We start from the raw sequence: 23552 nt of genomic DNA on the forward strand, positions 1-23552 counted from the left end.
TACAATAAATACATGGTTGTAAACAGAGACAAACAAGACTGTATTACAGGTAAGGTCATTTGGTGAGAAAAATGCATGGCACAAATAAAATAAATAATGCATTTGAAAAGAACCGCCAAAGCTTTCTCTAAAATCCATTTCATTCAAGTTTTTCAGACTTCCGAATGCTATTTGTTCTATCTATATTCTTTCACTATCTTTTTGAATGACACAAAACAGTTTTAAGAATACATTACTGAGTACAGTAACTTGCAAGCTAAAGTGTACTTTTACAAGCAAGGTAAATTTTCTTTTTTCCCGCGTTACCCACTCACTGCATTTTCTTATGGCAAAAATACTCAGAACACATAAAGCCACTTGTATTATTTTAAAGTAGCGTGCAATGCTAAAACACTTTGGCAAATTTGGGAAAAAAAGATTGTACAGTGCATTATATCCCTGGCTCTAAGAAATTATACAATTTTCTATTATTTGATTGTCCACATCTATGGGCATAAATCTCACAATATTGTGTTATTCTTTTCATTTACTTTTAAGTAGTGCAGATACAAAATCTTTTCAGGTACCTACTCGTTGTTTTGGAATTCATATTGCTTTTCCATTATTAAGGTTCCAGGCACTCTTGGGGACTGAAAGGATTTTTAGATGGATTGGGTTCAGGAGGAAACGATGAAGAACAAAAGAGTAAAAAACTGGAAAAAAACCCAACCCTATGAGTTCTCTTCATTCTCTTTCCTCCTTCAGCATCTTCTGTGCTAAGGCCCTGTGAGAGCTAAAGGTAGATAAAACTATGACCTGGATGTAGAAGAATGCAAAAAGCATTTAAAAGCTGAATTATTTAGCCAATCTCTTTAAAACAGATTTTTATTTTAGATCACAGACTCGTCAAAAAAAACCCTGTATTTGTATCTGCAAATTTACTACAAAATGAATCCAAAGGGGAAATAATGGCTGATGCTCTCTTCTTTTGTTAAGAAATTATCTTTTTACCAGAGTTTTGCAGAGTGGGAGTCTGGTAGCTTTCCTAGGCAACTATTTCTCATCTTCTGCGCTCAGAACTACTTTTTTTGGTGGTGAATAAAGTTGAGGAAATACAAATCCTTCTTCTTCTATGTGATGATCGAAAGGACTGGAAAATGACAAGTACAAACCTCCCTTTAAGTTCCCACGTTACAAAAGCTTTCAGTACCAATCAAACCAAAAAGCAGGATACTCTCAGGACAAGCTGGGTAAAGTGTGAAAAGATCTGAAATTGAAATAATGTGGAGTAAACTACAACTCTCATGATGCATTGCTCATTTACCTACAAAACATAAAAAGAAAAAAAAACTGACCTGGCTCTTCTTGCAACAAAGACATAAAAAAATAAAGCTAAAGGTTATGTTGTACACATCTCAGATTAGCAAATGGCTTAACTAGATACCTGACACAGATGAAAAGTTGAAGAGAGTCAAAGCTGGAAATACTACACTGATGCTTCTTTTGCCAGAACAAACATTCCTTACATTGTCTTAGCCTGTTCTAATATAGCTCCCAGCCAAAAATGGTCTGGAAACCATGTTTCAGAAGGATTATTTTTATTAGTATAGCTAAAGAGCTGCTTTTGTATTAAGATGAAGTTTCATTACCTTTCTTACGGGCTCTAGTCCTGCAAATCCTAATCTTAGTGGTCCCACTTGCTTTCACTGAGACCGCTTCTTTTAGTAGGAAAGGATTGGCAAGATCAGGCCACTATGAGGGCAAAAGCACAATGTAAGTTCCTCTAACACATTTAAGAAAGTTGTGATAAAAAAAAAAAAACCAAGCTAAAAAGCTATCATACTTAAAACAGTTTTATGTAACATAAAGGATATTCATGGAACTCACTCATATATAAAACAATAGACTTACAGCTCAATATTACCATGAGATTCTAAGGTGCAAAACAAAGAAGAAAAGGGAAAAACCCCCTATAATTATTATCCAGTGTAGCACAGATTTGTACTAAAAACTTGCAAGTTACTCTTTGGAAAAAAATTAACCAGTGGCAGATGAAGTCTGAAAGTGTTTTTCTTTAAATATAATACCTCAGTACATTTAATAACAAAAGTAAGCTCTACAAAAGACCTCTCTTTTACATACTATACAAAACACAGAGGTTAGTGCAACCCACTGGGTCACGCTTTTTTCAGTCACATATCAGGAAGACTTGAAATTAGAAAATTACGCAATTTCCACAGCTCATCTTCCTATTGGTAACAGAAACATGTTGTGTCCCATCGTTTATGTGCATTTGTTTTCCACTAGGAACCTCAGTTTATTTGCTGTCTGTTTCCTCTGACGATGAACATTATCCAATGCTTTGCTTGTGAAATACAATGAATTCAAAAACTATCAAAGCATACCAGCATTTGGTTGGCATTTGGTTTTCCTCTGAAAACATTTGCTTTATTTAATCAAATCTGCTAAATGGAGAGCTTATTAAAATGTAGTTTATGGATATTCTTCCCCCTGCTTTCTGATGCCATGGAGGTGAAAATTCTGGTTACAGTATTCCTGAGTGCCAAACTGAGTCATCAAGGTCAGTTTTGATCAACAAACGTCCTGGCAGATGACAGCGAGTTGTGACCGTGGTTGTAGCATATGACATACACTTTGGAAACCATTACCTAATTAAAAAAACAAACAAACAAACCAAAACAACCAAAACCCCAAAACAAAAAATCCCACAAAACAACAACCACCAAAAAAACCACCCCAAACCAAAACCAACAAAAAACACCAACAGAGAGGAAAAAAAAAAGGAAAGGGCAGAGAGAGACCGCATCTTCATTGTTATGTCTCTAGAGAATGGTCTTCTACCACACAAGGTTCCGTCTGGTTCTCCTCCTCTTCTACTTCTTCCCCTACTTGCTCATCAAGAGGAATTTCAGTGGATTCTGAATCCTGGGTGCAAAGAGTCTTGGAGTCACTGCAACTGGTGTCTTCTTCTACTTGACTTCCACTGTCCTTTTCAGTATCTGACTCACCATCTTCCTCCAGTGTTAGTTCAAACTGGAATTTTTCAGTCTGGCCCTGTCTACCCTCTTCCTGATCATCAGGTGCAGGAGAGGGACTTTGAGGGATTGTGCTCTGGTACCATTCTCGATTGTCCTCCAGTGTATCTAAGATATCTTGGGCATCCGGGTGAACAAGATCTGCCCATGTTTCCCACAGAGGATGAACAATGTAGTCTATAAAACCCACCTGTTTCAAATAATAAAAAGTTACTATGAGCTCTTACTGACAAAGAAATAAGCAACTCTGCCTAGAAGTCATGCAAAGTATGAGAAATAAAACACTACAGAGAGACACTAGATGCACTACCCTTAAAGGTGGCTGAAAGAAAGCCACGCTGTTTCATGTAGTAAATAGGGCTTTCTACATTTTGAAAGTCAGATTCAGAATATTGGATAAAGAATTGGAAAGGACTTGTTTTCAAATGACCTGTTCATTCCAAACAACTCCACTGCATCTAGTGAGCTGAACAGCTGCTTTATATTTAATTTTGCTTTTGAAGGAAACCTTAATGAGAAGGTGTACAATACCCACATTTGATTGTATGCTTCCAAACCAAACTATTCGATGATTCTAGATTGCAGGTCATGACAGTGATGGAATCCCTTCAGCTAACACACTGCCATGCACTATGTTTTCACAGTAAAAATCTTAGCTCCTGTCACTTACTACTCAGGAACTGAATTAACTAGGAGGAAAAAAGGACACAGCACATTCAGAAATAAATCAAGACATGGACCGTGTCTATTAAAATGCCATCCTGTGTTATTTAACTGACTACTCAAATCAATTACCTGTGATTTTTCTACAGATGCGTTGTGCTTATCACACATGGGACTTATCTCCATTCCCCTCTCTCTTTCCCGATCTCCCTGACGGAAGAATTCCTCCATTATTCTGTCTGTCCACTGGCGGTAGAGGTGGAGTGGCTTGGTTGGATTGCTTAGATCTGCACAGTGCACCATATTCTGAAGAACCTAAAATAGATGGAACACGTGTGATGTTATTACACTAGAGAAAACCAGATCCTTTTCCATTTACACTTTTGGTGGCTGTGAAATGGAATCTCAAAAATGCATATAGAGCAAGATTTACTCTAAATAGCAAAACCTTATGTGCCTGGGTGTTTTTCTCACTTCCAGTAATAGACATGACCTACCTCTCCTTTGCTGATTCTGCCTGTATAAGGGACAGACTATCTTTGAGAGAAACACCAATCAGGTGTTGGTAATCTGAAGGGAAGGCCATATACTTATTTAGTCCAGAAGTACTCTAGCACCTTGTTACTCCCTTAGAGTCACTCAGTACCAAACCAGGTACGTCACAGGTCGTGAAACATAAGAGCATGTAGAGAAAAGTAGTGAGCCATGGTGTGAGAATGGACAGCTGATCTCACCCATGCTAAAGAATGGGTAGACCAACGTTATTAAGGATGTAAGTTAATACAAGTGACCACTTGCAGATGAATTTTCTTACCTGAATCCTGTCTGAATAGTTATCAAGAAGTAGGACACCAGAACTGGTCACTTTTTTGGTTTCAACCATAGTTTTTAAATCAGCCAGTAGATTCATATGCTTAGACATGTCTGTTGCAAGTACCTTGAAAAACACAAATAAATAAATTAATATTATGCAAATTATTCTACTGATTTTTTTTTTTTAAATTGTTTGAAAGCACATAAACAAAACAGTTCTGGGGGGAATGCATAACTCCTACGTCTGAATACACTATAAAAGTCTGAGTCCTACATGCCACTAGTGTCCAAAAGAATAAATTTTCATTTTGGTTATTTTAAGAACATGACAAAATGATTGTTCAGAATTGCTCAGAATGATCAGAAAGAACCCACTATTCATGTTTGGATAAGATGCAATAAAACTTTGAACTTTTACTTCACTGGTTATGGGTCTAATGACATGTAATTTATCATAAAATGCTTCTGTGCTTTATTATTCTATTTGCTAGCACTACGGAAGAGTGACACTCAAGCAGAACTCACAATGTCAATGACCATTTTCCTCAATGATTGCCTCTGCTTTTTGGTCAAATTCTGGAAAATGTCACAATTTTCTTCCTGCAGCAGCTTGAACCCCACAGCTAAGTGATGATTCTCCAGTACTGATGAGTCATTGTACATCAAGGCGAGTTCAGAATCTGCAATAACAATTGCAGGGCAGAATGTTACTAGAACCTGTGCTTCTACCAAATCCCTTAACATTTTTCAAAATCATTACATTCATAACAAGATTTACAGATGAGCTTTTAGAAGGAGTTCCTGTAGTTCACACAGTATCAAAAGTTAGAGAATTAATGACTGAACGCTTTAACCAATCAAGGCAAAGAAAATAAAGAGAACACCTTGCAGTGAATCATGTACATGTACCGGGAGTGGCAAGTTATAAAAGGAAGGTATTTTTCAGAGTACATTTTCATAACTGCATGAGGTCCCATGGAAAATATTATACGCATAAACACAACTAAACTGAAACAGACTCTGATGTTTTCTCATGCCTCCCTCTATCGCTGCTACTAAAATTCGACTGTTTAACTCAAGTTGCAACTATCCGGCACTCTGACCTGAGAATATGCAGCTGAGGCTTTGCTGAAGCTCAGCAGAGAGCACACATCCTGGCCTTCAAACCACCTCCTTCTGTAGTTAACGCACCTAGGTGCTGAACCAATGAGGCTTACAGGTCATTAGCTCGTGACAAGTGGATATTTTGAGAGGAGGCTGGTAGGATGTAACAGTTATGCTACTGGTCTTTTTTTTTTGGAAGATCATGTGGTTTGAGAGTGCAAGCGGTGGCTTTGCCTTCTGCCTCATACTCGAGCATGGTCAACGCCTGATGCTGTAATGCTGCCTGCCCCCACAGAAGCATTCAAAACTCGGTCTCTCTACATGGCTCTGACACGCACCTTCCTAGCAATGCTTGTGCTAAGGCACACATGCAAGGTCTGCATTTGTCTGCTTCTACCTGATAAACAGCCAGCTCTGACAAATAAAACAGTTATGACAATTTTCTGCACAGCTTAGCTTCTGCTGGGGGATACCCCACAGTCAGCTTGCACATGTTTAAAGACATAGCTTGCAAATGAATCTGTCTTAAAAAACAAATACTTCTTATGCACTCAACACTTGTCACATGTGATATTAGCTTGTATTTATTACAGGTGTTCTATCCTAAATCTAACCATACGTCCATCTATCCTACTGTTTGTCCTCTTTATCTTCCTTTACAGCAGCTTTGTTTTAAAATCCCTCTGGCTCAATGGGGTGCTCGTAAAAGCTCTGCTCTTCAGACTTCATTAGTCTCATTATCCATTCTCCTGCTGTCTTCCTCTTCTGTCTTGAATACATTGAACTTTTGGATCAAGAAACCCTTTCCCTACCTTTCCTTATGGCAGCAAAACCACAACAGCAAAAGGAAAAATAAAAACAAGTTTGTCAAATGATCTCTTTCATCTTTCACAGAACATTTCCAAAGCTTCCCTACGTGTTATTTTTCATACAAAGAAGACAGACACTAGCTTATTTTCCTTTCAAACAGTGTTCTGATGAAGCTCAACTGCAAAACACTCAACATTGCCAGAATACTTTGGAAGGGCTGGAGCTACAGACAGAGCTAAGATGTGCTCAACTTTGTCATGGGGGTGAAAATGGAAGGAAGTTCCTCCTTGCTAATTCTGTGTAGCACATTATAAGCTTCAAGCGTATTTTTCAGAAAGGACAGAGTTACAGTGATCAAATAAGTATCTCCTCTGATGCTAATACAATCTGTAATTGTTTGTTCTTTAACAGCATTCAAGAAGGATCTCATTCTTAGACAACTGTATAACAGACTTTAAATCCTTAAACATGGAAACAATATTCAGAAATATCACGAATAATTATAAATAAATCAGCTGAAATATGGCAAATACATATACACTTCAAGTAAATTTAAGTCTATTATGCTTCTTTAAAATGTATGCTTCATTAAAATGTATTTAAAATGTATTCTTATACTTCTTAGTGAAATGTTAATACACTGTAAAGTTCACTGGAAAACAAAACTAGGTGGAAGGAAATGATCTTCTTAGAGGTTAGAAAACTTGAGGATTTGAGAGACCTAAATTAGATGGTCCTTATCACTGTCCCTACAGTTTCCTCAAATGGGATAAAATCCTTTTGTTGCGTCTCTTTCAGCTTGGCAACAGCAGTTCTAGTTAGCAATGTTACCTGACGGACGTGGAAGCCTTCTCTGTCAAAAGCTAAACTGAAAAAAGCAAGACATTTCTTCTAAGCCTCTAAATAGGCAGCATCATAATCAACGCTTATCTTAGCTCAATTTCATCTAACTGCTTAAAAGTGAAAGCTTTATGTATGACTACTGGCCCCTTCAACTAGCCAGTCATGCTGCTTAAACCCAAACAACTCAGTGGTTTCCCCATAGCACCTCAGAGCCACCAATATATCCTAATACGTAATTTCTGATTAAACAAACAAATAGAAACTTTACTTATATATGCCCACTTCATGTTGCTTTGTGCATAAAGCTTGATTCATTCCTGTCCTATACCATGCTGCTGAACTGTACTGGTTACTAATAAAGCACCGGAAATCTAGAGTCAATCTCAATCCTCCTCCATGCAGATGAGTCATCAAAATGCATTTCACTATAGGGTGGCCCTCAAGCCATTAAGGCAAATAAAATTAGATGCAGGCTAAACTGGAGCAGAGGACTTATTTGAATGTACAGCAGCAATGAGTTAGAAGAGGTGCTCACTTCATCAAACTATAACACTGATTTGGGGTCACGCTATTTTAGCTCCGGTGCAATAGATTCACCCAAGTGCAGAAATGACAGTACCTATAAATGTGCAACCAGATGGGTCAAAGACACACTAGGTACGTTTCCATTTCTGCTGTTTTTTCTTCCTACATGCTTGAATTATTAATATCATTTCAACTTTTATACTTCTGGGTCAGTTATCGTAAAAAGAGAAGTTGTCAGATGGCAAAGGAAATGACGCCGTATGACAGAACTTGCACTGACCTACGATGTGCTGTCCACTTCTAATGGTAACATAAGGCACTGAAATCAAAGCAGTTTACATTTGGGCAACAAACCATTCAGTAAACGTGTCATGATCAGGTTCAACAAAGTTAATAGCGTTTTTCTTCTAGCAGAAGATTAAAGAGAGTGGAGAGGTTCATGCAACACTGTGGAGAACGCCTTGAGGAATGCAGAATAAGTTCACTGGGTTTCAAATCTGGAGATGACATTAGGGTCTTATTTCATTAAGGCTTTTTTTCTCCACACATGGAGTGCCAGCAACAGACTCGACAAAAAAAAACCCAAAACTTTACCATTGCCTGCAGAGACAGTCTGAGGCAATTATAAAATTCAGTCCACAAGGCATGAGTATGAAGAGATCAGAAAGCAAGCACAGCAGCTGGGGAGAGACAGACATGGGACTGCCAGTCTGTTTGCTAAAAAGCAGCTTGTTTTTTGAATTTATCAAAGGAGTATGGCTATCCTTGGTTATATAATATGCTTCCAATGTAAACATTGTTGTTGTCCTTTTTCCGATTTTTATTTAATCTTCCTTCATTTTTCTCCTACAACTTTACTTAATGTAAACCAACTAATTTCCAGGAGAGCTAACATCCAATACATTGAAATAGTGCCAGGTTTATAGTTCATGTCTTAGTACCCTCTAGCAAGAATTACAATATAAATTAATTCTAAAGTTACAAGAGATGCAAAATAATATCCACTTTAAAATACAAACATCAGTCTATTTACTGACAAAATTTACAGATAGAAGCAAAATAGAAACGAACTGTGTATTTTTCAGGTGCTATGTGGATATCCTGCAGCAAATTTTTGAGAAAACAACTGGACATCAAACTTACTTGTGTTGATAAGAAACTGATTTGAAACCCCAGGATGATCTACATCATGTATTGCACTGGCAAAAATTGCTGCAAGAATCTCCAAATCAGTGAACACTGCCTAGAAAATCATGAAACAGAAACGACAATCACTAATCAATGGAAAAGTGTTTTCAATTAAAAAGACTGTACTTGGACCTGAACAAGCAAAGCACATTTGAAATGTATCACAAATGTCAAGAGATTTTATACATAGGCTATATGAACCTTTTGTAAAATTGTATATTATGTAGAATTTCAGGTTTGGCCATAGAAAAATAGTCCTTACTTCACAGGGACAGCATCACTAAATTCCATAACAACTGAAGCTTTTTCATTTTTTTCAGCTTCAGTCTGTAAATAAATCCACCTTTATCAGATCATTAACTACAGATTAGATCACTAAGTGCAGTTTCTAACCTAGAGCATAAATTGAAGTTAAAAATTTCAGCCTGACTCCTGCGTACTGTCCTACACTTGAAAGATGCACATCTCCTAAAGGATGCTACAGAAGATGGTGACAGGCTACAAGGCATCTTACTTAACAGTTACTAATTTTTTTGTGTATGAGATTATTAGGAAGAGAGAACTGCAATGGACTTGGCATGTGACTGGCCCTAGTCCCATGCTGTCTCAACCACCCACATCATATAAATGCTTTCATAATTCACCAAGAACACAAGAACAGCTCAGAAATGCATAGGTCACCAGTGGCACTGGGCAGACATTGCTGTTTTACTGGCTAAAACTCTGCTGAGAACAAGGCCATGAAAAACAGTTGATCTGGGGAAAGAAAAGAAAAAAAAAAAGCTACTGATGACCAGCTCAGCTGTTTGGTGAAGCCAGTGGTGATTCAACAACATAATCTAATCTTTCTGCTTGAGATCAAGAATTGAATCTTTCTCAAGAGAATGCCCAAGTCTTTTAGGATTGAGACCTGCCAACTGCCAACAGTCTTTAAGTCCACTGATAACCCTCTTTTTAAGAAGAGGGTAAACCAGAAACATCCAGTAACATTAAAGATTGGCCAATATGAAAGAGACTCAAAGTGCAGCCCTTCTTGAAAATGAGAGCAAATCCTTTTGAACCACAAAAATTTCAACTGCTTCTTCTAATCTGCCTTTTTCTGACCCTTTACTGGGATATATCAATGTTTGCTATACTAAGACGTGGAATTGTGGTTAAAAAAGGTGAAGTTATCTCCATCTTTCTTCCTTCTACTTCAGAGATTTAAACACTTTCAACAAGATAATTAATCAGAAAAGAACATATGAAATGTTATTTTTTTCCCCAAAAAATCTTAAATATTTATGAAAAAAAGAAAAGAAAAGATAGCCTAGTGAAAATTTAGTACATTCTCCACTCTGCTGGTGAAACAAACAGAAAAGTAGCCTTTCAGGACCAGAATATATATGCACAAGGGAAAACCCAGAAAGGATCTACTGAAGGAATTCCCTTTTATCACTGTCTTTCCTAAGCAATTCCACTAATGGTGGTTATTGAGAATCCCACATAGGAAATAATGACAGAACAGGATGAAGTATTAATAACAGGGTGGTTGAAAGAAGTTAGGCATTATGTTACAACGAAGAAGGTTACAACAACACAAAGCTGCATGATTTAGAAGAAAGAGATGTGATGTTTTCTGCGCCATATTTACACATAAATAAGCTTTGATTCTCACAAAATATCTTTAAAAGACCAGAGTTCATGAAATAAATTTTAAGATTGCTTTAAAAAATATTGCAGACTCTGAGATCTTCAATATTTAGCTTAAAGGAGTCTTAGTACACTCCTTTCTCTTAGTGTAGTTTACCTCTAATGCTGGGGTTGATAACAGGACATGGGTTGACTGGACAACATCTGCAGCATGTATGTTATTGTGATATGCCACATCTGCATGGTAATGGTCTTCTAGGGTCATCAAGTAAGTTATTAAAGTATCTACTGGAATCTTAAATGTTTTTAACAAGTCCCGTTCCTAGAAAAGAAAAATGGAAAAAAACTAAGATGACAGAGCACAGAAAAATCTCCAAGATAAAAAAAAAGAATGGCTGCTCCTACTTGCCTGAAAAATGGTGTGCATGATGACTGTCAAAGGTCTGTTTCCAGATAACTCTGCTACTCTGAAAACCTGAAGGCCCCATTTGTTCACATCTTCTAGTTCCTAGAGCAGAATCAAGCAACAGCACATTGAAAACCAATACATGAATTCCAGTGAATTTTGTTTGAAACAACTACAAACAGCAGATTCATGAAGAGTCAAACCTTGCCACTGTGAATTTTATCTGCTACACCCTGGAACAGGGGAGGCTGCTGCTAATCTTGCAATATGTGAATTTGCAGGCACTGACTTTTCAGTTTTTAATTCACTAGTGCCTCTTTCCTGGATTGCCCCTGCAAGGAAAAAATGCTACAGTATCTTGAAGGAGCTGAACTGACACACTTCGTTATCTCACTGCCCAGTGACAGCAGAGTTCAGTGAGGAGGAAACCTCCAAAGATGTTGTGGTTCTGCTGCTATCTCCCTGGTTTTCAGAAACACTCCTCAAATAAAGGGGGAGATTCCTGAAAACATAAGGATAGGCACATTTCAGAATGAAAAACTCTAAAATTAAACGAACAGTCACTTTATTCCACTTTTACATTATTGCCAACTAGTTAGCTGCTGGTGCAAAAATCATAGGAAATGTCTTTAAAAACAAAGCCATAAATGATGTATGCAAAATGATACAGCTAAAGAGAGGATCTGGAAGGATAGCTCTAATGCTATACATAGTTGTGCTTTTTTGAAAAACATAGGGCTGCTATAAATTTTCATTCCTGTGACAGTATATTTTCACTCTTCATTCCTCAGTAGTTACTTACGGATAAGCAGCTTTATTAATGGATACAAAGATGCTAATTTACATTCCAGTTTCAGATGAAATCCACATGGAAGTTAACCCTTATGGTCTGATCATGATTTTACTTGTTATTCTTTCACTTCATTATTTCAGGTGAGACCAGCTTTTGGTGCTACAGCTTTAAATCAATGTTTACAAGCAGAGGATGGTATTAAATGACCAATCCACCCTCTATTTTAATTCAGTGGTTTGAATTCAAGGATTCGTATATTGTCTACCTTGGCGAGAACATCTTCTTGGTCTGTTTTAACTCCGAATCTGGGAATACTGGAATTAGTCAGGCTGGAGCTGTGCATCAGTTTTTTGACTCCACTGATCTGTGACATTGGCCTCTTCTTTTTCTCTTTCTCTTTCTGTGTTGGAGAAGGGATTTCAACTTCATGTTGCTTGTCTTCAAAAGAATGAAGAAAAAGAGAATAATTTTAAAAGGGATTACAAATATTATAAAATTCATTGTCATGTTCATAGATACTGTAATTATTAACAAAACTTTTTTTATGTTAGGAGGTTTTGCAACAGATACTTTATATCAAGAGCAGTAAAAACATAACAAGATAAACACAAACTGATGTCTCACTATGAGCAGATCTTTATTTCACAAATTGTCTCATTATTTTTGAACTGGCTTTAAATATGACTTGGTACTGAGTTCTGCTTCTGTATCACTAGTGCTCTAGAGAAGGTCAATCCTTTTGTTATAAAAATGCTTTTACAACTCAACAGAAATCTGAGCTTCCATTTTGCAAGAAAATTTTAAATTTATTGTTTTCTAGGAAATCACTCTCTTAAAATTGTATTTCGATACCAGTCAGAACAGTATCTCATTTAAACCTTTAAAAAACACTTTCAGGACTCTGAAGACCTAGTACTTGGGAACTGGTCCTGTTTGTGTTACGACTGTACAGCTCAAATCCTTCTGCCAGCCACATCTACAAGCACTTTGGAGGTAGAGTCTTGCAGCAATGCAGTGCAACCAGAGTACGCATCGCTGACAAAAGGACTGTTTTACTAAAACTCAACATTTTGCTCTGGGCTTTTGCCTCCATAACAGTACCAGCAGCATCATTTCATATACCTCAACAACGTATGTGCCAGCAAAACTTTAGACAAGGATTAAACTTGCCAGCTGAAACAGGATGGGATTATGGAGCACTGTACATCGGTGGTCCCCAAAGAAACTCCAGTTAGTGCAACAACAGACTGTCCTGCAAAACCTACTAGGACTTTTTTTGCCTTGATTTTTATTCTTCTTATTTAAGCTATATTTCAATATAGAGTATTAATGACTTCCTCCAAATCATCTTTTCTTTGCTGAAATGTAACTGTACCTTTTCTAGTCCTCAAGGAATATTTCAGTAAAACAAGGAAAATCCAGAAAAGATGTTTCTAAAGTAGGCCTAGCAAAATCTATGATTTAAAAAATATCTTAGAACAAAAACAGAAAAAAAACTCAGGGATTTTTAAAACGTATGTCTGTTTTTTCCTTCCTGCAACAGTCATTTTCAGTAAAGGTACTGAAATCAGACAAGGCCAGCAAGTCCATTTCTGATTACTGTGTTTCCTTCTTTAATTTTTCTCTTTTTTTTTGGAATTTATCTTTTTTTAATTACCCCTTAGCAGTCACATTTACCAGACACCTCAAATTCCAAACAGATCACAGTGAAGCAGAGACTGTGGAAATGTCACCAAGCTTTAGCCCGCAGCGCTGAGTTCCCCAATTGCCCCAGCGATACTTCACCATCCTCCTCATATGGACAACCAAGAAAAGGGGGAGGCGGAGTGCGGCAGCTCTTGACTGGTGGAAACTGACAACAGATGAGGAGCAGCCACTCGTGTTTGTGCTTTGATGTTTATGGTTTTGGTCATATGCACAGAGTTTAGACCCATCAAAGGGAGGTTCATAAGCCAAGCTGTCAGACTAACTCAAGTGAAAGGAAGTGTCTGAACGACTCTAGATCTCCAGAGGAATTCCATGGGACTGCCTCTGCTTTTGTAACTAAGGGCCCACAGGGCAAAGGATCCTGCACCCGTCTGAACATCGAGAAAAGACAGCTTGCCATTTTGACCCTGATTGTGCTATGCTTATTGGCAGGTTCTCCTACATTTTACATTCATAGGAAAACAGGTTAATGACACTGAAAAATAAAAAACTTGCATATTATTACACACAATGTATGAGCGTTAATGCTTACACAAGGATGTATTTGTTGTCATTATGAATAACTTCATACATGTCATACAGCCCTACTTCGGTCAACTTCTTTTTGTGAATGGTAAGTAGAACACAAAAAAACCCCATGCTTTTCTCAAGACATGTTCCAAACTTCCAATTGAGAGAAAGTCGGTAGATGTTCAAGAGATAGATTACATATTAAAAAATGACGAACTAGACTCATCAGAATTTTCTAGGGACAGAATATTTTCCCTCTTCACTTTGTTTCTCAGAACCTATATACCTAGATTACATATTTTGAAAATACTCTATTTAAACTGTAATTCTGTAGATGAAGTGAATTCCCTGTTGTTTTCCTCCTGTACCTACAAATTTTAAGTATCCTAGTTTTCCATGCAGCCACAAAACAGTACCCATGGCTCAGCAACTTAGAAGTGATTGCCTTTCCAGCCCTCCTTCTGCTCAAGACTGAGGTCTCATATGAAAGGCTGACAGATGCTTTTCCTTAACTTGTCAAAATGAGCCCAAAGAGAAACTGCTTTCTCAGTCTTTTCAGCCTAAGTGGGTCATCTTCTCAGGCAACTGTACACACTGACTTTCAGGGTTCCTGAAGCTGTGCAGTATTGCTTCTCCATGTCGGAGGCTCATCTCTTTTTTATTGTCTGAAACCCTGCTGTGCCGCAGTGCTCCGGCATGCTGCTGCATTCCTGGTAAACTGAACAGATGCATTAAGCCATCCATTTAGGATAACGTGATGAGTAGGATGAAACGTACTTAAAAAACCCACATGCTTCTTTCAAAAAACATAAAAGCAGCAGCTACGGTATCTCACACAAATAAAAAAAAAAATGTATCTTTACGAGTATGACTGGCATTTTTTTAAAGTACATGTTACGATAATTTAGATATATTCAGCTGTGCCTTCCCTTATATGTACAGTCTTTATGAAGCAGTAAGGGCTTTGCTCAAAACATGTTTGAGATTTGTATATTATCGTTACCTTCATGTTCAAAATCAACAGTATGGAACCAATTTTTATTCATTTTCACCAGTTTAGCAAGAAAAAATATATATGCTTCCTTCTGGAAAGCCACAGAGGAAGAAGTAAATGCTTTGTAATATTTTTTCAGGCTTTTTTTAATGCTCACATCCCACCATATCAGGCTCTGGAGCCATACAAATTCTCCTGGCAGCAGTCTGTTCAGATGTTGACTCCATTGTATTCATTTATCTGCTCATGTGCAAGCAGGGAATACCAAAGCATCAGAACTGTGTGCTACAAGATTTTATGAGGTTACTTGTGCTTCTGCGCTTCTAGAACACTGAAACCTCTTCGTAGTAACTTTCATAAGGGAAAATGAGTGGAAGAATCCTTTTTAATACGTAATTAATTTATTAGATATTCTTGTCTCAATACATTAGCAATATAGTAGTTGTAATATTGATGTAATGAAGTGTAATGCAATGGAAATATGTATATGAGTATTTAGCTGTAATTACACACACAGGGAAACCACACAGACAAACTAATTAAGTTGTGAGGAAATGGATCTAACATGATTGCTCTGCTCAAGCGCTAACCAATGAGATACTAAACATACAGTCTGTGAAAACAGAAAATTTATACAGAAAGCTATTTGCTTTTAAACTCTATCACAGCCCAAAGAGAAATAAAAAAAAAGCAAACACAAAAACAAAACACCGCAAAAGGCAAAAAAGTTACCTCCCATCATAGGCTTACCTAAGAATGTGTTTGATATATATTCTGAGACCTGATTGCCTGACCTGCTCATTTCAGATAGGTGGGTTAGTTCCCGGTTCAGCATTCTTTTAAACTGGAAAACAAAACAAAACAAAGCAGCATAAAATTAGCCATCATGATGTATTTTAGTTAGGATAAGAAAATGCAGTTAATTTATTATTGAGGAAAGGACATGATATTAATGATATATGCTAAACTAAGATATTTATAAAAGCAAAAATCAAATGTAACATCCCCCTACCCTAGTAACTTATTCATAGCTTGAACAACATAATTCCTAATATCCTAATATACTCCACAGTGATTCTATTACTAAGGCACAGGTTCCTAATAGTAACTGAAAACTGTAAGGCGTATGTATGCACAAATAAACATTCCCATCTTTCCATGTTTATTTTAAATTGGAGAGAAAATACAAATATATTTACATAGGACCCCTTCTATGGGTTCTATGTAAATCAAGGTTTTGTTATCATACTTGTTAATTGATCTCTTTGTGCAATTTTTGCACATTTTTTAACATTTCAAGTTTATCTTACCTCTTATCATTAATCTGTTCAAACATATTTGACAGCACTGCTCGAAACAATCGAAATATCTTACTGATTTCCTACACACCAATATGAATAGAAGTAGCTTTTGTTGTCTCTAACTTAAAATTATACTGGATCAGCCCAATGATTTCACCATTCCACAGTCTCAGAAAAGTATCAGTATCTGTATGAAACACCGGAGCAGAAAACACCCATCTGCAGAAACACCTTTTCCCTCTGAGTTCGCAATTTACTCTAGGCACTCTATACGACAGAAGTGGATATTAACACTCCACGAAATATGTAATTGATTAGGTACTCATCATTGAGCCTTTCTTGATTCTTGCTACACTCCAGGGTTAAATGGTATCTTGTGGCATTGTGTTCAACAGGTTAATTACATAACGCAGGTCTAGCTATCTTATATGCGTTTTCACTGACTGTATCTCTCCCTTGATATTGTCAACAAACAGAACTCAGCAACATATATGGGCAATTCAGACAACTCTTGCCAATGTAAATTAGCATCCCTCACTACTGAATTTTGCCTCCCATTGTGTATATTTTCCTTTAATTAGATTTCTCAGTCATCTTTTCTCTTTAACAAAGCCAAATGATATGTGCCATTTCAGAATCAGCTTTCGCCTTGTTCGCCTGGTGATAACTGTGTATTACATCAAGCAACACCTATCCTTAGTATATATCCCTGTAAACATTCCTCTGTGTTGAAAACTAGTAATTTGTACTTCTACAGGAGACAAAGCACCAGACTAAACATTAACCATCTCCTTTCCATCCCACTAGAATCAAAGCCCTTTCTTCAAAGAGGCCTTGTTTAGTGAAAGGTGTAATTTTCTTCACAATGTCTTTGTAATTCATCAATTATTGTATTGCTCACAGCGTGCCAAATAAAAATTACCTCTAATATAACACCCTAACCATTAGCAATTGCATTTTCTGGTCATTTTGACATGTCATCAGCTCAGGAAGTTCCCAAGCTACAAAGACTGAGTCCTACTTTATTCACAAGTCAAAGGCTCAGCTTTGATGTCAGATATAGCCGTGTGCTAGCAAGTGCTTAACACATTTCTGAAAATTAGAACTATACTGCAAATACAGCTATGCATACTATGAACTACAGAGCTATACATTCTGCATGAAACCAGTATCAATTTCCGTAGTGAGGTCTGCTGTTTGTTGCCAAGGTCAAATGTTACAAAAACAAGTCAAGCTTGCCAAGAGGTAAAGTAACAGGTCCAGAAATTCTAAGAATGTTTTTAAAACCCTGTCTTTACACAATTGAAACACACTGTAGTCACACTTGCATGCTTTTCCTTTTGCACCCATGAAGATTAGAAACTGAATTATTTAATGGAAAATGTTAAGATCTCATGGAAAGGCTTGCCATCCAGATGATATCCAGAAAACGCAGTTTTAAATTAAGTATCACATATAGGAGTATTCTCTCCTCCTTAATTTAATCCAGCTAGTTCACCAAATACCAACTTAAATAGGTCCTTGTCTGTCTTGTTGTTTCCTAATAAATCCTTTTAGATGATGCCCAACTCTGTCATCCTGTTTTGTTGCAGAGCAACACTTCTGGGTCACATTCCACAATTTGGAAACAGACCATCTAGCCATCACTGGTACACAGTCTTCAGGAACAATCTTAAAAGCTTCCCAGCTTTGAAAGGAGAACAAATTGGCATTTGTTTGCACTACACTTTTTCTGTAGCTTCCTGACATACCAAATAGGAAGGGGTTTGGGTTTGTTTTTTTATCTCTTCCCTCCAAATCATATTGCATATTGGGAATTATCTTGTGGAACTTAAGGAGTATAACTTCTTTAAGAATTTCCAATTAAATATTTATTATAGGGATGTCCACAACAAACGGAAGGCGCATGTCAGTCTTTTCTAATGCTAGGTTCCCCACTAGTCTGATGCAAAGCTTTCTCTTCCCACCACCCATCACCCTGTAAGTCACCACAATCCAAAAGCTCAACTATCAGCACAAAACCAGCAGAAGTTTGCGTTGCTGCTGAGCATGGGTGTCTGGTAAGAGAAGTCCCCCAGCTTCTGCAAGGCCCTCCTGCTAACAGTGAATTCAACTGGAGAAGCCTCTGGCTTTGAAGAACTGTAGCAGTGTGACTTCCTCATACTCTTTCACATGTTGCTGATGCCACAGCAACAAAAACCAGCAGCCCAAAAACCAAACCGTGTCATGGGCTGCATCAAAAGCAGTGTGACTAGCAGGTCGAGGGAGGCGATCCTCCCCCTCTACTCTGTTCTAGTGAGGCCCCACCTGGAGTACTGTGTCCAGTTCTGGAGCCCACAGCACAAGAAGGACATGGATCTGCTGGAGCAGGTCCAGAGGAGGGCCACAAAGATGATTAAAAGGGCGGAGAACCTCTTCTATGAGGAAAGGCTGAGGGACCTGGGTTTTTTCAGCTTAGGGAAGAGAAGGCTGTGGAGTGACCTAATAGCAGCCTTCCAATACATGAAAGGGGCAATGGCCTGAAACTGCAACCAGGTAGATTTAGATTAAATATAAGGAAAAAGTCTTCACCATGAGAGTGGTGAAGCACTGGAACAGGTTGCCCAGGGAGGTTGTGGATGCCGCATTCCTGGAAGTGTTCAAGACCAGGTTGGATTGAGCTTCGAGCAACCTGGTTTAGTGGGAGAGGTGTCCCTGCCCACATCAGGGGGCTTGGAACTAGATGATCTTCAACGTCCCTTACAACCTTAACCATTCTATGATTCTAAAACTTTAGTTGATGTATTTGGAAAACATCTGGACTGAGCCTGAGCTGAAAGAACTGTTTTGGTGTTTGAATTGTGTGACAAAGCCTTGCAACTGTCACCCCAACTGAAAGCAATGAAGACCATGTGCAGACAGCCATTTCTGATGGAGAACAGTCATGCTCTTTGAAAACATAAAAAAAAACCCTTGAAAAGCACAAGAGATGAACAGTGATTGAGATATTCAGACAGTTTTGTTGATTACATGCTGTTCTAGCATATATTCATGTTACTTAATCCCCTGATGTTTAAAAACCTGTCCTTTGGGGAAGAAAAGTCTTTTTTTCTAAGGAAAAAACCCACAGAAAACCCAAACAACAAACCCAAAGCCTCTACTTTTTTTCCCCGTTTTACCTATTTCTCAAAAATTTCATTTGGGCCCAAGTGCAACCATACGTAGCTGCTGCTTCAAAGCACATCAACTTTCCACATAATACATCCCTGCACAATGACTTTTTAATAACCTCTGCTGAACTCTCACACAGTTCCCACAAGATCTGTGGTAAATTTCTTTCAGTCATCTAGCAGACACCTCTTAAGAGCTTGCAAGTTGTGCAGACTGTCCATACGCTTATCATTTGTCCTCTCAGAAACATTTAGTGCTTCATTCAAAACAAGTCAAATGAAACATGAAACAACCTTGTCACCAACAATAAATGTCAAATAAAATATTTTAAATAAGGATTTAAAAAATCTGAATGCCATGTACTTTTCCCATTGAAGAAAATCAATCATAATGCATCAAAACCTTTATTATGAATAAACATTTACAGCATACACTTTAATTATGATATTGTCAGCTCAGCATGAGGAGGAAGCTTGGTCTATGCATATATTGCATTATTCCTCAGAAAGAAAGATTTTCCCATGTTAAGACTACGCATTGCTAGATTGGAAAAATGACACATCTATATCCCTTTGGAATATCACAGCCCTTGGCTATAGTCTAGGAAACTCCCCCTGGAAATAGACAGGCTATAAAATGTCCATTAAGTCAATTACACTTCACTGCTGAATACTGATGTCACAGCAACAAAAGAGTAAAGTCTGATAAAAATCCTAAAAATATTTCCTTAAGCAAAATTATTTGTTTCTATTTATTTTCATGATTTTACTCACAGCATGAAAAACTGGGGGGATAGAAGGAGCCCAGAACACAGGTACAATATTCAAGAAACATTAATCTCCTAAAGTGACAAAAGTACATGTGCTCTTTTACCTCCCTTTAAAAGCCTAGGAAATCTGACACAGGGAAAACAGTAATATGTGAAAATAAAAGCGCATACGTTGATGAGACAAGAACAATTTCCTTAATAGTAGTGACCTTCAAAGAATAGGTTAAAAATAAGGAATTGAGGTTGGCAATTTGGGTCCTTCTGGGCTGAAGCCCAGTGTGTGCACATCTCTGCATATACATTACCCTATTAACCTAGGATAGATACACATGGGGGTTTTTTTAGGAAAAAAAACAGGGTACATTTCCGATATCAGCAAGGTACATAGAAAACATTTCGATAAACTTTTTCAGTAACCACATTCCCACGTGGCAACCAGAGCACTGACTGCATCTACACTAGACTGACTTTGCGTCTGTACTCCAAAAACATACCACGTATCCAACTAGAGTCAGTTCAGGGCCATGAAAAAGTTTGGGCTGCATGCTTAATATATATGAGGTTTATTGATTACACTTTAGAACATTTTCAATTTTTCATATAAAGTTCTTGACTCAATAACAAAAACCTTAAATAAATACACAGTTATTTGTCTTGGGAGAGGAAGTATGCAGAACCAGCCTTGGTGTAGATGTCCTGTCCTGGTAGGAGCTCTTGTGTTGATGAATGGGTGATCTGCTGCATTCCAGGGACTCTAAAGAAGCTGCCTCCACTACAAACTTTTGCACCAGCACAGAAGTTGAAGGTAGGGCTAGAAGGTAGTCCATGGACCAAAAGGTCCCATACTGCCTGTCCTTCAGCTGAGTGTTAATTGAGCTTCAAGCCCAGTGAAGCGTGAAACCAAAATGCTCAAGAGCACCTGGAGCCTTTCATTTCACTATCTCCCAAATCCACATGTCAGGAGATCCCAGTTTCAACCTTTATGGCAGCCTCTTTTCTAGGTAACATTTCAAAAAGCTTACATGAACAGAATATAGTCATGGAATATTCATTCAATAGTTGGAACATTAAACTTAAATGACTACATTTTTATTTTTCTGAAATGTATATGAATGTTATCAACTTAGAAAAGAATAAACCATTATTATTTTACTGGATTTGGAAAGTCTTGTATTCTACAAAAGCAAGACAAGGAACTTGAAAGAGGCTAGACTTAAAAATTACAGTAAGGCTTCTGTTTATATTACTTATCAATGCAAAACTACCTTTTAGATTTTAGCAGCATTCTAAATACAAAACAGCATTCTTAACTAAATATTTAAGTTGGAAGCCCACATGGTTAATTAATATCAAGGTCACACACTATTTTTTATATGGAAGCTATAGTGCCTATCTTTATGCCTGGCATTGTGATAGTGGTGCTCATTGTTTTAAGGAAAGATACTCAATGAAAGACAGGAGTAAATACTCCACCACCATTCTCCAGGATATAATTAGCAGAAGATAATAAGCTACGGACTGAAACATACAGAAAGTACAGAAATATATGTATAGTAAGAGATATAAACATATATAATGATCTCTGAGACTAACCCATTTCATTCTTCTTTAGAATTTCATAAATACTCTAAATCATTGGTTTTTATCTCGTAAAAAGCAGATCTTCTTTGCCTCTCTTCATATTTTTCCTGTAATGTGTGTACTGTGAAGTCAAAAAGCACTGTACTAAAATTGTGTTCAAGTACTTTTTAGCTTCTTAATTAAAACCATTGGCTATAGACAGTATAAGAATATTGTCTACACAGAGGACTTTTTTTTACCATGTGTAATCAATTACAGCTACTATGCTTTCTGCTGAGCTTCAATTAGCAAAAAATCTACCACTTTTAAAGGCTAAATAGTAAGAGTGAACATTTTTTGAAGACCAGTGATTGAATTTCTCTGTTAGGAACATGAGAGCAGCTGCCTGGAAATTCAGGAAATACTTCTAAGTAAATTACAATAAACGTCACACTTTTGGCTGAATGGAAAGTAATTTCACCTTTTTTTTTTTGTTAAATGAGAAAAGAATGCCACCTAGCTAGAATAACGGGGTCCAATTTTTTCAGAGATGACTGATCAAAATCCTTGAGAATATACCGTTAACAATTCTACATTAGCAGAAAATGGTCACAGTGACCTAATCAGATACAATGACCTAATGAGGGTCTTAGATTTCTATTTTAAAAAAAAAATAATCTATGATAAAAATAGGTACTAGTATAAGCAAGCATAAGAGACTCTGTCATGTGTGAATGTAATACATTATCTTTCCATTTAATTCAACACTTGTGCTATGTAGTTCAGGAGAAGTTAGAATTTTCTTTCAAACAGAATGATTTAGAAGAATAATTTATGTCAGACACAGGATGATGAGGGGTTTGTGTGTGTGTTTTTTGTTTCTAGGGGTAGTTTTTTGTGTTTTTTTTTTTTTTTTTTACACACTTGGTAATTGTAAAGACAGCATCATTTTTTTGTAAGTGGGGCTAAAACAAAGCCCAAATATTTTATTTTATATTAAGTGAATTGCAGCTCTGTATGTTGACAGGCATATTAATTTAAGTCCTTGGTGCAAAACTTTTCCATTAAAGAGATAAAAGCTTATTTAATTCCATTTTCTAGCAGTATTGCAGTTTCCAGCTAGTTCAATGTTGCTCTACATAATAATGTAGATCAATATTAGAAGATGACAGTGTCCAGTGTTTTAATCAATAAGCTGTCACATACACACACACACAAGGTACCAAAAACTGTGCTAGATCATACCGATGATCATTTCACATTTCTTTAGCTATTTAAACCAGTACAAGTCATGCATTACACACATTATCCTCAGCCTGTTTACTCATAATCTCTCTTACTGCACGGTATTTCACTTTTAAGGGTATTTTAAATAAAAAATATCTTAATGTGTAGAAATAGAGTTTTGCAGCAATCTTTTTTTCTGAAAGAACACAAAACTCTTCTGAATTTCTTTGGCTTTAGATTTGGTCTGAAGCATTGAAGCAACATTATTTTAAAACTCTCAAAACAGTTTTTAAGACTGTATACTATGCAGTTAATTCTCACTGCTAAACAAAGGCTTGCTTTTCTCATTTTTAACTTTATATTCATATTACCCCCATAGTCACATCACCCACAAATACTCTTGCTATCCAGTGACCATGCAATCATGCACCACAAATCACATTTTTTAAATGTTAAAACAAAATCCTACCTTTATGTAGCCCCAAGAAACTGAGAGTAAATAATTTGCCTCAGGCATTTTTA

The 23552-nt window shown here is 37.1% G+C and overlaps 1 protein-coding gene across 1 annotated transcript; it reads right to left on the minus strand.

Annotated features, from left to right (window-relative positions):
- Positions 1 to 2814: 2814 nt before the first annotated feature.
- Positions 2815 to 23547, minus strand: LOC104281407 (cAMP-specific 3',5'-cyclic phosphodiesterase 4D). Its single transcript, XM_009879391.1, has 10 exons — positions 23500 to 23547; positions 15774 to 15867; positions 12078 to 12250; positions 11023 to 11121; positions 10771 to 10935; positions 8937 to 9036; positions 5037 to 5191; positions 4513 to 4635; positions 3831 to 4013; positions 2815 to 3225 (listed from the first exon to the last, which is right to left on the minus strand). The coding sequence occupies exons 1-10, from the start codon at positions 23545 to 23547 to the stop codon at positions 2815 to 2817; spliced, it is 1551 nt and encodes a 516-aa protein (XP_009877693.1).
- Between the last annotated feature and the right edge of the window lie 5 nt (positions 23548 to 23552).

Source organism: Apaloderma vittatum, unplaced genomic scaffold, assembly GCF_000703405.1.
Source record: "Apaloderma vittatum isolate BGI_N311 unplaced genomic scaffold, ASM70340v1 scaffold14412, whole genome shotgun sequence".
NCBI classification, from domain to species: Eukaryota; Metazoa; Chordata; class Aves; order Trogoniformes; family Trogonidae; genus Apaloderma; species Apaloderma vittatum.